General features: G+C 42.0%; 1 protein-coding gene across 1 annotated transcript in view; it reads left to right on the top strand.

Moving 5' to 3' along the window:
* The first annotated feature begins 4638 nt into the window (after nucleotides 1-4638).
* SMARCD2 (SWI/SNF related, matrix associated, actin dependent regulator of chromatin, subfamily d, member 2) overlaps nucleotides 4639-16010 on the top strand; it is a 154780-nt gene continuing 143408 nt past the window's right edge. Inside the window, exon 1 of the mRNA XM_033917370.1 lies at nucleotides 4639-4753. Coding sequence (XP_033773261.1) covers nucleotides 4652-4753 — 102 coding nt within the window. The 5' untranslated portion in view covers nucleotides 4639-4651. The remainder of the gene's footprint in view (nucleotides 4754-16010) is intronic.

The following is a 16010-nucleotide window of genomic DNA, read 5'->3' as shown; positions in this document are numbered from 1 at the left end:
TGTGAGTCGAGATATGCCTGGTGATGTGGTTGTGTTTTTTACTGTTTGTAGTTGTTTTATCATTGTTGTGGGGCAGGGTAGATATAACCCGTTTTGACTGTATATTATGAATGTTAACCTGATACCTGTTCTGAGCTTGTTGGGAAGAATGGGATAGAAAACAAAATAAATAAATATAAAATGTAATAAATACATTTACATTATGGGCTCCTTTTACGAAGGTACACTAGCGTTTTTAGCACGCGATAGCTGAAAAACTACACCTGCTCCAGAGGAGGCGGCAGGGGCTAGCAAGCATGCGTTAAGGCCCTAACGTACCTTCAAAAAAGGAGCCCTATAGGTGTAATAATTAAATTATATATTATGCACTTTATTGATTATTCGCTTGAATCCCTCCCCCCACCCCCAGTTCATGGAAAAATTATCTTGCATTAAACCGGTCCATGGTGCAAAAAAGATTGGGGCCCGCTGTATTAAAGGAAAGTGTATGTTGTTTGTAAGCTGCCCAGATGGTACGGGATAGATTAACTAACTAAATATCTACCAATTGCCAGGTCCTTACTGTGTCCTCAAAATTCCCTCTCCATCTCTCTCATTCATATTTCCTTGCTCTGTCCTCAACATTCTCCCACTCAGTCACCATGTGCCAGTCATCTTCTGCTCTAGTCCCATAACCCTCCCCCGAGTCCCATCCATTTGCTATGTTTCCCCACCGCTGAGTCCTATCCATCTGACATGTCTTTTCTCTCCATATCTACCATCATTCCCTCTGCTTCTCTATCTGTCTTGTCTAGCATCTTCCCTTCTGTGTCCCTTTCCCTATCCCACCTGTGTCCATCATCATGCCTCTGTGTCTCTGTCCTTTCCCAACTTCTTTCTATCTCTTCTCCATGGCCAGCTTCTCTCTCTCTCTCTCTTTCTCCTCTGTACCCATCCCCGCAATCCAGCATCTCTTTCTCCATCTTTGGGTCCAGCGTCTCTCCTACTTCTCCCTGTCTCTTCTCTCTTTTTCCTCTGCTCATCCCCCATCCTAGTATCTCTTTCACTCCATGGCTCCATCAGCTTTCTCTTTTCCACAGCCTCTCATCTGATCTCTCTCCTCTCTCCACACCATATCCCCCCACCCCCTCTGTCTCTACCACTCATTGATCGAGCATCTCTTGTTTCCCTTCTTCCACTCTCAAGTGTGCCATCTTCTCTCCAGTTCCCTCTTCCTGCCCCAATCTCTAGCACCTCACACTGCAGAAAGGGGACTCCTGAATCTTTTACTTTGTAAGCATAGGAAGAGATCTATTCCGGGTGTCCTGCTGCACTTCTGTTATGTTTTTACTCTGTATTCTAGACAGGTTCCAACCAGACTTTAAATAATTGTAGTGCCAGCTCCTTTTCTATCTAGGTCAGTGCTCCTCCACCTAGTCCTCAGGGCATATCAGCTAGTTAAGGTTTTCAGGATAACCATAATGAATATGCATGAGAAAGATTTGTATACTATGAAAGCACTGCATGCATATTCATTATGGATATCCTGAAAATCTGACTGGATGAGTGTGCCCCAAGGACTGGGTTGAGAACCACTGATCTAGGTAATTAACCTATTCAACTCCTTGATGCCGTATCTGTCATAACTTGTCTCTAATATAATTGTGAGTTTATTTAGTCATCGTGTTTATAAGTCTTTTGCTGACTCACCTGCTCCTCCTATGACTTTCCCTCCCTGTAACTAAATTGCTTACAAAAGCGGCCAAGCAATTTAGTAAGTGCACGCCCCATCCTATTCAAGTCCCTCAGGTCATTTTCAGTCTCAGATTATTTGCTACACTAATCATTTTAGGAAAAGTACAGAGACAGATGGCATGTTATGGACTAGCTAATTTTTTGAGGCATGAACGCTTAAAAAATAAGATTCGACTTTGTAGTCCTCAAAAGCTCATGCCTCAATAAACTGGTAGATCTCTAAAATGCCATCTGATGCATTTATGCTACTCTAGACTAATTCAGCTACCCCCTTATAATAATTTTACAGTTATTTTCCTATAGTTTTATAGGTCTCACTTCTCTGTAACATTAATACGTATACTGGAAACTGAAGTTATCACAGTAGAGATCTGTCCGTGTTGTACCTAATGCCAAATCAGAGCTTCACAATCTACTACATCTTCTATTTTTCCAGTTTCCAATCCATTTGGGACAAGTTCCAAAGCCCACATTGAGTCCAATCCTCAAATATCTACCAGTTATTTCAATATCTACCAGTTGTTTCATAATAAAGAACTTTTTATTTGGATTACCTGCCCTGTTTGGTCATTCCCACTCCTTTTCTTTGCTTTAAAAAAAGGTTTGGACAAGTTCCTAAAAGAAGTCCATAAGTGAATATTAGGATGTTTTACTCTTTTGGGATCTCACCAGGTATTTAGACCTGGATTTGCCCCTTTTAGAAAACAGGATACTGGGCATGATGGACTTCTGTTCTGTCCCAGTTGCCAAAGCTTATGCTTGTATAAGTAAGTGCAGTGTCAAGACAGCAGGTCCTTATTATCGGCATAATTTTTACCCATTCCCAGAGGGTTTAGTTTGGGCAGAACAGGGGTGGGTTATGATGGTCATTCTCGCTCAAGGATTCCCCTACTTTTATCACCAGTAAATGTCAGTTTTTGTTGGCAGCAAAACCAGTCTGATTCATCCATAATGAAATAATTATTCCCATTAAATAATTATCTCTTTGAAAATGTAGAATGAAGTGAAAGTGTTAGCTACTTAACCTTGCAACTCCTCTCCCCTTGCAGCTAAATATGTTATTTTTTCACCCTTAACTGAGACTTATGCTCTTATGGTTTATTAAAATTTAATTAATCACCTTTCCTCAAGAAGATAACAAGGTGACGTACAATCAAAATAAAACAGGGCTAAGAAAAGTAACTCCATTGGCTAAAGGAAAGAAGAAACAAGGAAAAAGAGGCAGGAAACAGCAAAGAACTATAGGGAAGCAGATCAAGAAAACTAGTGCACTCCCAGGGTAACATCGCCCTCTAGCCGAACCGCATAGGTCTTTTTAAATAAGTATGTCTGAAGGAGAACCTTGAATTTCAGATATGTCTGCTCAAGGCACAGACTGGATCTCAGAAACTTAGAAAGTTTCCACTGGATAAGTAAGAGGTATCATACTCTGAATATAGCTCAGTTTGTGTGCAAGTACAATCTTAACTGTATCTAACTTTTGTGGCTTTTTTGGCTGTTCCCACTCTTCGTTTTGTCTCCAGAGTTGCAAATCGATCACGTATGTTCCAAGTAGCCAGACCTTTACTATGGAACTCGGTTCCAGATTCTATCCATCTGATCTTTGATTTTGGAAATGTTTGGAAGCCCTTTTTTTTTTTTTTTTACTTACCTTTTCAAATTTGGTTACTTTGTAATCTTGTAATTGCTTGGCTTTTTATTTTAAGGCACATGTGTAAGTTGTTTATTGTATGCTGTTATTTTAATATTCTGCTATGTTTTGTCTATGCTTGTAATGTTTTGTTTTAATTATGTATGTATTGTTGTTATCTGCATAGATGGTTAATATGCGGGCTACAGGTCTCTTAAATAAATAACTTCCCCCACCAAGATAAATACAAAGGTGACCATGTCAAGAATAAATTATCAACACTGCTTATACTTAGGATAAGCAGCATAAAATCGGTTTTTGGGTTCTTGCCTGGATTGACCACTGTTGGAAACAAGATACTGGGCTTGATTGACCTTCAATTCTTATGTTCTTATGTGAGCCAAGAATAGGACAATCAAGCCATTGTGACTTCACTGATGAAGTTGGCTCTTAAACATTGGTGGATTGAGGCATTATGACATCACAATTTCAGCTCTAGAATGTTGCTATTCTTTGGGTTTCTGCCAGGTACTTGGGATCTGGGTTGGCCACTGTTGGAAACAGGATCCTGGGCTTGGTGGACCTTTGGTATGTTCCAGTGGCAACTTTTATGTTATTAATGTCTATAGAAGTCTGGTCTGATGTCAGGAAAGTTTGTCTCTTCACTTGTCAAGCATTCCCTGTGCACTGAGTTATATCGAACAAGTTACAGCAACAATGGATAAGTTGATTTCTCAATGTCCTGTACTTGCAGTTTGATTAAGCTGTGAGTGAGACATTTTAACACCTGTAGGTTCTAAGTACATTTACATCTCCTTTCCACACACCTTCCCTACTCTGATCCCTTTTCCTTTCTTTGTCCACTCTGAGCCCTAAGTTAAATTTCATTTCTCTTCTGTCTGGATATTGTCACAAGCCCGATTCCAATGCCGGCCTTGTGCCAGTAAAGACCCTTAAAAAACAGCCCCTGAAACTAGTCCGGGCTAACCACTTTGTCCCTGTTAGACAGGACCAGGAAGCACAGGCTGTGTTCAGACCTGCTTTAGAACATAGCCTGGTGAAAACTGGCAGGACCCCTTTAAATCCTCCATTTTGTAAGAGGCTGGCTAAACAGGGCAGAAGGCAGCCTCAGCTGAAGGAAGCCCGGCCCCTGAGTAGGACTGGGCGGGGCACAGTAGCCTTAGAACACTTGGAGAGCTGGCTGTCCAAGAGGAGGAAGGAAGGAAAGGAAAGGAAGTTCCCAGGTGGAAGGAACCTCCACCTTCTCTCGAGCCCACAGACGTGGAAATGGTTGACCCAGCGGAAGACCAGCAAGCACAGGAGACCCAGGTACCAGAGGACATGGATTGCAGTTCCCTTCCAGAGCTGGAATGTCCGGAAGCCATGGAAGTAAGCTGAACTGGCTGGGTGTGTGTTTTTCAGAGTTGGGTTTTGTTATGGACTTTTTTGTGTGCTGGGTGGCTTGCTGCAGGAACTTGACTTAAGGACAATTAAGCCACATGAGCAAAGCATTGCTGGGAGAACTGTGAAAACCCTGAAGATTGGGAGTCAGTTTGCATGACTGCCTGATAGTATGTTTGGTGGTTATATTTTTTATTTGTGCTTTGCTGTACCAAGGAGCTGTATTGGTAGAGCTCATATCCTTCCGCTCCTGTATGCTTGAAGGAAAGGGAGAAGCATGGCTACATTTTTACTGCTCATAGTTTTTTCTTTGTTTGAGAGTTAAAGACTGCCAGAGACTCTACTATACTTTGGACTGTTCTCACTTGCCAGTAGAACTTACCTGGGACATTAGTAAAACTCTGGGAGAATTAACCAGACCAGGCTGGTAAACATAATATTATTTAGATATTGTTGCTATCACAGAGACATGGTTCAGTGAATCACATGGATGGGATGCAAACATACCGGGGTATAATCTTTTTAGGAAGGACAGAGATGGTCATAAAGGAGGAGGAGTAGCTCTCTATGTAAAGATCAATATCCAAGCGACCGAAATGCAAGGGACCTGGGGAGAGGAAGAAGCGATATGGATTGCTCTGAAAAGAGAAGATGGAACTTCTATCTACGTGGGTGTAGTCTACAGACCTCCGACTCAATCGCAGCAAATTGATAAGGATCTGATTGTGGATATCCAAAAGTTTGGAAAGAAAGAGGAGGTTCTGCTGTTGGGAGATTTCAACCTGCTGGATGCGGACTGGAATGTTCCGTCTGCGGAATCGGAAAGAAGGAGATTGTGGATGCCTTTCAAGAGGCTCTGCTCAGACAAATGGTGACGGAACCCACAAGGGAAAAAGCGATATTGGATCTGGTCCTCACAAATGGAGAGAGTATCTCTAATGTTCGAGTGGGTGCTCACCTGGGTAGTAGCGATCATCAAACGGTTTGGTTTGATATAACGGCTAAAGTGGAGAGCGGCCGCACGATACTTAAAGTCCTAGATTTCAAACGTACGGACTTTAATGCAATGGGAAAGTACCTGAAGAAAGAGCTTTTAGGATGGGAGGACATAAGAGAAGTGGAAAGACAGTGGTCTAAGCTGAAAGGAGCGATAAAAATGGCTACGGACCTTTATGTGAAGAAAATCAATAAAAACAAGAGAAAAAGGAAGCCGATATGGTTCTCCAACCTAGTGGCTGAGAAAATAAAGGCGAAAGAGTTGGCGTTCATGAAATATAAAAAAACCCAAGAAGAGGAGAGCAGAAAGGACTACAGGGTGAAACTGAAAGAAGCCAAGAGAGAGATACGTTTGGCAAAGGCACAGGCGGAAGAACAAATGGCTAAAAATGTAAAAAAGGGAGATAAAAATTTTTTCAGATATATTAGTGAAAGGAGGAAGATAAAAAATGGAATTGCTAGGCTGAAAGATGCTGGGAACAAATATGTGGAGAGTGATGAGGAGAAAGCAAATGTGCTAAACAAATACTTCTGTTCTGTGTTCACAGAAGAAAATCCTGGAGAAGGACCGAGACTGTCTGGCAAAGTTACACGAGAAAATGGAGTAGATTCTGCGCCGTTCACGGAGGAGGGTGTTTATGAGCAACTTGAAAAACTGAAGGTGGACAAAGCGATGGGACCAGACGGGATCCATCCCAGGATACTAAGGGAGCTCAGAGAGGTTCTGGCGAGTCCTATTAAAGACTTGTTCAACAAATCTCTGGAGACGGGAGTGATTCCTGGGGATTGGAGGAGAGCGGATGTGGTCCCTATTCATAAAAGTGGTCACAGGGATGAAGCAGGAAACTACAGGCCGGTGAGCCTCACTTCAGTTGTTGGAAAAATAATGGAAGTGTTGCTGAAAGAAAGGATAGTGTATTTCCTTGAATCTAATGGGTTACAGGATCCAAGGCAACATGGCTTTACAAAAGGTAAATCGTGCCAAACGAACCTGATTGAATTTTTTGATTGGGTGACCAGAGAGCTGGATCGAGGACATATGCTAGATGTAATTTACTTGGATTTCAGCAAAGCCTTTGATACAGTTCCTCATAAGAGGCTGTTGAACAAACTTGAAGGGCTGAAGTTAGGACCCAAAGTGGTGAACTGGGTCAGAAACTGGCTGTCGGACAGACGCCAGAGGGTGGTGGTTAATGGAAGTCGCTCGAAGGAAGGAAAGGTGACTAGTGGAGTCCCTCAGGGTTCGGTGCTGGGGCCAATCCTGTTCAATATGTATGTAAGTGACATTGCTGAAGGGTTAGAAGGAAAAGTGTGCCTTTTTGCAGATGATACCAAGATTTGTAACAGAGTAGACACCGAAGAGGCAGTGGAAAATATGAAAAAGGATCTGCAAAAGTTAGAGGAATGGTCTAATGCCTGGCAACTAAAATTCAATGCAAAGAAATGCAGAGTAATGCATTTGGGGATTAATAATAGGAAGGAACCGTATATGCTGGGAGGAGAGAAGCTGATATGCACGGACGGTGAGAGGGACCTTGGGGTGATAGTGTCCGAAGATCTAAAGGTGAAAAAACAGTGTGACAAAGCAGTGGCTGCTGCCAGAAGGATTCTGGGCTGTATAAAGAGAGGCGTAGTCAGTAGAAGGAAGAAGGTGTTGATGCCCCTGTACAGGTCATTGGTGAGGCCCCACTTGGAGTATTGTGTTCAGTTTTGGAGACCGTATCTGGCGAAAGACGTAAGAAGACTTGAGGCGGTCCAGAGGAGGGCGACGAAAATGATAGGAGGCTTGCGCCAGAAGACGTATGAGGAGAGACTGGAAGCCCTGAATATGTATACCCTAGAGGAAAGGAGAGACAGGGGAGATATGATTCAGAAGTTCAAATACTTAAAGGGTATTAACGTAGAACAAAATCTTTTCCAGAGAAAGGAAAATGGTAAAACCAGAGGACATAATTTGAGGTTGAGGGGTGGTAGATTCAGGGGCAATGTTAGGAAATTCTACTTTACAGAGAGGGTGGTGGATGCCTGGAATGCGCTCCCGAGAGAGGTGGTGGAGAGTAAAACTGTGAATGAGTTCAAAGAAGCGTGGGATGAACACAGAAGATTTAGAATCAGAAAATAATATTAAAGATTGAACTAGGCCAGTTACTGGGCAGACTTGTACGGTCTGTGTCTGTGCATGGCCGTTTGGAGGAGGATGGGCAGGGGAGGGCTTCAATGGCTGGGAGGGTGTAGATGGGCTGGAGTAAGTCTTAACAGAGATTTTGGCAGTTGGAACCCAAGCACAGTACCGGGTAAAGCTTTGGATTCTCGCCCAGAAATAGCTAAGAAGAAAAATAAAAATAAAAATAATAATTTAAATTGAATCAGATTGGGCAGACTGGATGGACCATTCGGGTCTTTATCTGCCGTCATCTACTATGTTACTATGTTACTATTTTGTTTGCACTATTATTGCCATGACCTTTTGAGACTGTTACTTTTCATGCCTTTTCATTTGGACCTGTTCGGATGAACAATAAATTTGAGTTCTTTCTTTTGAAACCTACCTGTGTGAAGCCATATTGTTTTTGGATACAGGATAGTTTATCCACAACAGGGTCTTCCTCCCTCTTGGGGAAGCACGCTAAGAGAATATTATAAGCGTGGGCCGGTTACCGCTAGTCTTGAGAGCCGGCCACGCTACAATATAGGAGAAGAGCATTCTTCCTAACTTTTATTCCATTAGCCCTGCTTGCATTTCAGGCATTTCTCTGTCCCCAGTGGATTTACTGTATTTTCACGCATATAATGCACGCGTTATACACGATTTTACAAACTGAGCATAACCATGCGCGTTATATGCGTGACCGCATTTTACATTTTTTTTTTTTTTACATTGCTGGTTCCTCCCCCTCCCCCCGATTCATCCCCCAGCCCTGAAAGCCTGATGCCCCACCCTGAAGGACCGTTGGCCCCCACACCCTGAAAGACCGCTCACCCCCCCCCCCCGACATCCGATTCATCCTCCAGCCCCCCCCCCCCCCGCACCGTTTGCGGTGGAGAAGCAGCCTACCGTGGGTTCGCGATGCCAGTGAGCCCTGTGCTGCTTCCTCTGCCACGGTCCCGCCCCTTCTCTGATGTCAAATTAGTGCCAGAAAAGATCGGCAGTAAGTGCTATTCTGTAAAGGGTGCATGCCCTTTACAGAATAGCACTTAGGTCAATTCCCATGCCCAGTTCCGAGTGTCAGACTTATGCCAGCTGAAACATGGTATGTAAGTTGGGCACGGAGCCCCCCAAATTCTATAATACTATGCTCAACTTCAGAATGCTCCTGATCCAACCTTACCCCTCCCATGGCCATACCATTTTACATGCATAAGTGAAGATGAAATCAAAACTGCCTTGTGTCCTGTGTCTATAAAATGTCTACAGCCTTGACCCCCCCCCTTAAGATTTTGTAGTAATCCTAAAGCCTCAATCGTTAACAGTATTCTCTCCAATTACTTCTCCCTTAAAAGAGGAACTAAACAAGGCTGCCCATTATCCCCTTTATTGTTTAACCTTGCATTAGAACATTTGGCAATATCCATTCACTCAAATCCCCTTGTCACAGGAGTAAAAATAAATGATGATTTCTATAAACTTTCCATTTACGCTGATGACATATTGTTATATACATCTTTAAACTCTCTTCCCCATCTCCTTACTAATATAAATTCTTTTTCAGTACTGTCTGGTTATAAAATAAACTGGAATAAATCAGCCATTATGGGCTCCTTTTACAAAGGTGTGCTAGTGTTTTCAGCGCACGCACCGGATTAGCATTCGCTAACCGAAAAATTACCGCCTGCTTAAAAGGAGGCGGTAGCGGCTAGCGCGGGGGGCAATTTAGCGCGCGTTAAGGCCCTAACACACCTTTGTAAAAGGAGCCTTATGCCTTTAACACCGTACACACGGAAATATCATATTTCTAGCCTCCCCTTTCAGAGGGAATCTACAAAAATAAATTATCTCGGTATATCAAACTCAATTGATAAATATCTCAGGACTCAGATACTACTGGAACTAAACTATTATCTCCTGTTTATCTTAAATATCAATCTATAGGTAACTCAATATTAGAAGAGAGTAATATAACTTTAAAAGATATTATGCAAGCGATTGTTAAGATGGATTGAAATTTACAAAGTAACCTATAGAGCGTTACAAAAGTTTCTGAAAACGTAGCCGAAAAGTTAAATGAATAGGAGAATAAGTTAAAATTGGTGGAAAAGCAAATTGAGAAAATGGATGTTCAGGTTAAGCTCTGTCAGGCTGCACAGACATCAGCGATTAAAGATAGCTTATTAATCCATTCTAAGCTTGAAATCCTAGAGAATTCCTCGAGTGCTTAATTTGAGGTTACTGAATTTTCCAGTAACACATTTTTTGTCACCAAGAGTTCCTATAAATTTATCTTAAAGAGGTTTTGCAGATTGTTATAGAGGACAGAGATGTTACTAATGCTTATTATATCCCAGTTGATATTGGAGAAGTAAATCCTGAAGGAGAAATGGACAATATTTCCTCTCCAGATAGTTTGGATCTTACGAGATTTCTTGAAAATAAACAAGAGCTTATATCGAAAAGATCAACGTTGTTAATTACATTATCTTCTTTAGAGAAAAAGAAAATTATTATGAAAGCCTATTTGTGTTATTCTATGGTCAATCTATTTCAATTTTCCCGGATGTATCCAAACAGATCCAAATTTGACGAAAAGCCTTCCTTGTGCTAAGACCCAAAGTCTTGGCAACGGAAGGCACTTCTTCTTGAAATTTCCCTCAAAATGCCTGGTTACATGGGAAAATAATTCTTATGTGTTTTTTGGAGCTAAGTCAGCTCAAATTGTTTCTTCTGAATAATCCTGAGAAAAAATCAGTTGAAACCACTCCTTAGGTAAAATGGGATTTACATAAGTATTTCCAGCCAATGTTTGGAAATTATTTTTCTTTGTACTGTTTCTGCATCTCCTCTCCCCAAGATGTGGGCTAGAATGGAATTGAAATGTTTTCTTTTTGTGAGTATTTATTTTTATCTCAATTTCTTTGTTTCTAAATAATGTAATATATTAAGAAAGCGAAAAAGAAAAGAAACAAGCTTGTCTGTGCTTGTCTGTGGGGGTGTTATAGTTTTTAAGACACCCCGTATGACACTGAGGTCTTGTCTCCATTTTTTTGATAGATTGTATGCCATTTTTCTGTGTGGTTCTTAAACAGCGCTTGGATATATTTTGGATGATTATAATATCTGAGTGAGTTTTTGGGCATCCTTACTTGTGATTTTTTTGTTTGTTTTTTTTGTATGAATATAGAAGAGAAAGGTAGTTTTGTATTTGAAAGAAGCATTAAATGTGGATATGTTCAGGTGAGATTACACTGGAAAAAAGAATGTTGTTGTAACATTGATCAGAAACTCTTCTGTGTAACCTTTGAAAGTGCTGTATTACAATATTATTGTAGGACTCTCTATTCCTCTCTCTTTCTGATGGATTGAAACACTAACTTCTGTTTGAATCGTCTAGGCATGTAAACCGTTTAATACCAATGTACAAGCAATGTACAGCAGACCCTTAATATTTGTGGGGGTTAGGGACAGAGCCGGTCGGCGAATATTGAAAATTTGCAAATAACTTTTGGGCCGGCTCTGACCACCCCCACCTCCCTCCTTAAGTTGATTAATACCCAAAGCTGCAGCCAAGTGCACATGACCTCATCTGGTGGTCTAGCAGTCTTTCAGGGCAGGAGTGATCTACCTACGCTCCTGCCCCGTGCAGACCACTCACTCATGGGAACTCACGGCAGCCATTTTGGATAAGTGATCTGCATGGAGCATAGGAAGATCGCTCCTGCCCCGAAAGACCGCTAGACCACCAGGTAAGATCTGGGGAGGTGGGGGTGATTCCGGTTTTAGGAAATTGCAAATAATCAAAATCGCGAGTCCTAAAACCGCGTATCGGGAGGGGGAAGTGTATCAAGTGAAATCGATCCAATCCTTTCAACCTAGAGTTGACATCAGTGACTGACAAGCCAGCAATGGATAGCTCTGAAGGAATAGAAATGACTGCATATGAATTATAAATAAGTTATAGACCACCAAATGTGATTAATGAGAGGGAGCAAGCATTAGGAATAAAACTGGCAGGATTTAAGGGAAATGTTATCCTTATGGGAAACTACAACTTACCAAACAGAAACCAAGAACTTGGAACACATGAAATACATTTAGAGCAATTTAGTCAGCAAGGGAAAGCTTATTTTAAAAGCAGTAAGAGATGGCTTATTGTATTAAATGATTGGAAAGGTGGCCAGCAGATCTCATTTTTGTGGTAAGAAGATACTTGCATCTGAAGCAGAGGTTGGGGAGCCCCTGGGTAACAGTGACCAGATTATGTTCAAGGTTATCATTTACAGAATGAGCAGGGTCAGGACCCCGCTGAAACCATGAACTTCAAAAAGGCAAGTAATTTAGGCAATTTTGTAGAAACAGTGCCGCCGTATATTCACAGGGGGAGCTGCAAGGACACGCATGCTTTACTTAAAAGGAAATCCACCCTAAATCTTATATAGGACAGTATGTTTTTAATACAGGGCAGTATGTACACTGTTCTAAGCAGGGGAAGCTTTGAGTTTCTGGCCATGAGACATGTTGTTCCAGGATGGGAGAGGCGAAAGAGGCAGATAGGCTGTAGAAAAGGCAGGCATTTAAATAAGAGGAAAGGACAGCTTTGGCAAATAAAGGAGCGAGAGGGATTATAAGCTGAGGAGGCTGAGAGAGAAAATGCCATTAGTGAGGGGGCAAGACTTCTTCGGGAAGGAAGCAGAAAGGGGTTAGACAGGGGGGAAAAGCTGAGACACGTAGAGCAAGATAAGAGAAAAAAAACAAAAACAAGTGACAATGGTCCATCTAGCCCAGTTTCTTTTTTCCAACAGTGGCCAATCCAGGTCACAAATACCTGTCGGAAACCCAAATAATAGCCGAGATTGTGATGTCATGTTTATTCCACCAAAGCCTAAGAGCTAAACTCATCAGTGATGTCACAAAGGCTTCACTGTCCTATGCTTGGATCAAATAAGAACATAAAGAGTTGCCATGCTGGGACAGACCAATGGTCCTTCTAGCCCATTTGCACAGTAGCCAATCCAGGTCACTATTATCTGACAAAAACCCAAATAGTAGCAATATTCCATGCTACCAATCCAGGGAAAGCAGCCGTTTTCCTCATGTCTGTCCCTGGAATTCTACTACAGGCACTGCTAAATAGGGGTGTGCAGTCCCAAATTTTTCATTTTGTTTGCTTTCTCATATTTCTTTTCAGAAATTTCTGATTTTTGTTTTGATTTAATTTTCTTCATTTTAAGGACAATGTCGTAAGTAGTGCACTCAAAGAGAACAAATCTCTCCTAATAAATGTGTATAGCGACAGCAAGATGAGAGAAACACCGATATTCAAATATTTCAATTAATATGATGATAATAGAATGGTAGGATGGGCCCTCAGTTCACACAACTCACAACCTAGGAATTCACGGAACCCCTTTAGGAAAGTTGTCACAAATAAAACCCAAAAGGGTAACATGTGTTACATCCCCGGGTCCTAACCTGCCAAGTGATGGTGCACAATAATGCAAAACAATAAGAGCCTATTCAATATCGGTGAGTTACTATGGTAAATCAAGTCATTGCTGTCGCTAAACACATACAGCGACTCAAATTGAAGAACAGTCACTGCCCCGGCAATGCCATTTTTCAAACATTCTCCATTTCAGCAGGTTGATTTTATTTCTCTTGCCAAGTCGCTCCTGGTTTCCTGAAAAAGAAGGTTTGCCCTTCGAAATGGAATCCGTTGAACTTTAAAGGCAGAGCGTCTTCTCGTTTGGGCTAGTGATTCTTCAGAGAGCCCGAAGATAAGTACTGTTTTGGTCTAGAGAACTATTTTCCCTGCAATGTGGCCAATACACTGCTTCGGCAGTGACTGCTCTTCAATTTGAGTCGCTGTATGTGACACAGACAAGAGGACATGGACTGAAGCTAAGGCAGGACAAGTTCAGGACAAATATCAGGAAGTTCTGCTTCACGCAACGAGTGGTGGACACCTGGAATGCTCTCCCAGAAGAGGTAATTGCAGAATCCACCATTCTAGGATTTAAAGGTAAGCTAGATGTACATCTCCTTATGAGTGGCATAAAGTGATACAGGTAAGGGTAAACTAGATGCACATCTCCTTATGAGAAGCTTAGAGTGATATGGGGACTAAAACTATGCCAGGGTACACCTGGCGGAGCCTCTGCATGCGCGGATCGCCGGACTTGATGGTCCTAGGGTCTGATCTGGAGATGGCAATTCTTATGTTCTTATGTAGCTCACTGATATTGTATAGGCACTTATTGTAAGCGCTGCTTATAGAATCCAGTCCAAAATATGCATGTTAATATTCTGTAAAGGTCATTCCACTAAGATCCAAAAACATGAAGAGTACATCTTCACCAGAGTCCAAATAATCCAATGGTTTTCAGCACCAGCTACGGTGGTAACAGCTCCAACTCTCATAGGAATTCTATGAGCATCAGAGCAGTTACCGCCGTGGCCAGTGCTACAAACCACACTACGATTTTTGTAAAAGGGGGGGTTAGTAAAGTTTACTAAGGGCATTTCTGTACTGAGAGCAGTGCAAAAACCAGAGTTCTTTGGATAAAGAGTATTGTTTGCTGTCCAGAATCTACCCACTTCTTGAAAAATTGCCTTCTTGACACATCTGGTTTAAGTGTAGCACAAAATAACAGGAAGACCAAAAGAGGTTTAAGTTTATTGAAAATGCTCCCAGGAGCAGTGCCCAGTGTATTTCTCTTGTGTGGCTTCTTCAGAAGCATAGAAAGATGTTCACAAGAAGCTTATAGAGTCCTGGGTTTGTTTGAGTGTCAACCCCATTAAATCATTTTGAATACACTTCTCCCTCCGGATTCGCGGGGGATAGGGGCAGAGCCGGACCGCGAATGGCGAAAAACTGCGAATATCCGGCTCTGACCCACCCCCGCCTCCCTCCTGCCTTCCCGGCCTTACCTGGTGGTCTAGCGGGTTTTTGGGGCAGGAGCGTAGGAAGATCGCTCCTGCCCCGAAAGCCCGCTAGACCACCAGGTAAGGCCGGGATGCCGGGGGGAAGACTTAAGGATGTTTTTTTTTTCCCCCTCCCCAAAAAATCGCGAAATATGTGAAATCGCGATTACTGAAACCGCAAATGGGGAGAGGTATATTGCGCCCTTTACTTTTATCTTTTCCAATTGTTCAATATCTTTTAGGATCAAAGTAAATAATCGATTCACATCTGCTACTCTACTCAGGATTTTGTAGACTGTATCATATTCCCCCTCAGCCTCATTTCTACACTGAAGAGCTTTAACCTCGTAACACTTTCCTAAATGTCAAAGATATGGTTTTGTCTGAGAAAATTATGTTAGGTTTAAAAATGGCATTATTGTATTAATGGTAAAATGAAAAGGTGATATCGCATTGGGTAATTTTAAGTGGTGAAAAGCTTGCATAAAAATAATTTAAAGTGATGTTTTAACAAATTTTTGATATCTGGTACTTTTGTGTGATTTCAAGTAAATTCACTTGATTTAGTTAGATAATAAATTTATATTTAGTGAAAATATTGAAAAATAGTGGGATTTAATCTACCATATATACTTGAATATAAACCGATCTGAATATAAACTGGTGTAACTTTTTTTCTTCCCAAAAAGGAGGAAAAAAGGTTGACGAATATAATCGGGGGTTTAAATTCAAGTGCCCTGCTCTGCACCCAGCCTCTTCTTCCCCTGCCTGGCAGGCTTTGCACCCAGCCCTCCTCCCTTGCAGGCTCTGCATGCCTCCCCCAAACCTGCCATAAACCCTGGTGGGCCAGGATGGGAGGAAGCTCTCCCGTCTCCTGTCCTGGCCAGCTCTGACACATCCCACCTCTCTCTCTCTCGTCCTACCTTTAAAACCCTGGTGATCCAGCAGTGAAGCGGGGCAGGAGTGATCTTCCTATGCTTCTGCCCTGTGCAGAGCCGCTATCTGAATAGCACCCGTGAGTCATACAACCTAGCAAGTTCCCTCGGTCTTGTCATGATACCAGCCTATATTGTAGTCTTGTGAGCTGTACTGCTTGTTTGTAGCCTCTTAACTACTTGGATTTTTTGTGACTTATGTTTTTATATTTAAGACAGCCAAGGACCTTATAAGACC

This window comes from Geotrypetes seraphini, chromosome 13 (assembly GCF_902459505.1).
Source record: "Geotrypetes seraphini chromosome 13, aGeoSer1.1, whole genome shotgun sequence".
Lineage (NCBI taxonomy): Eukaryota > Metazoa > Chordata > Amphibia > Gymnophiona > Dermophiidae > Geotrypetes > Geotrypetes seraphini.
This window is presented reverse-complemented; position numbering and strand designations above follow the sequence as displayed.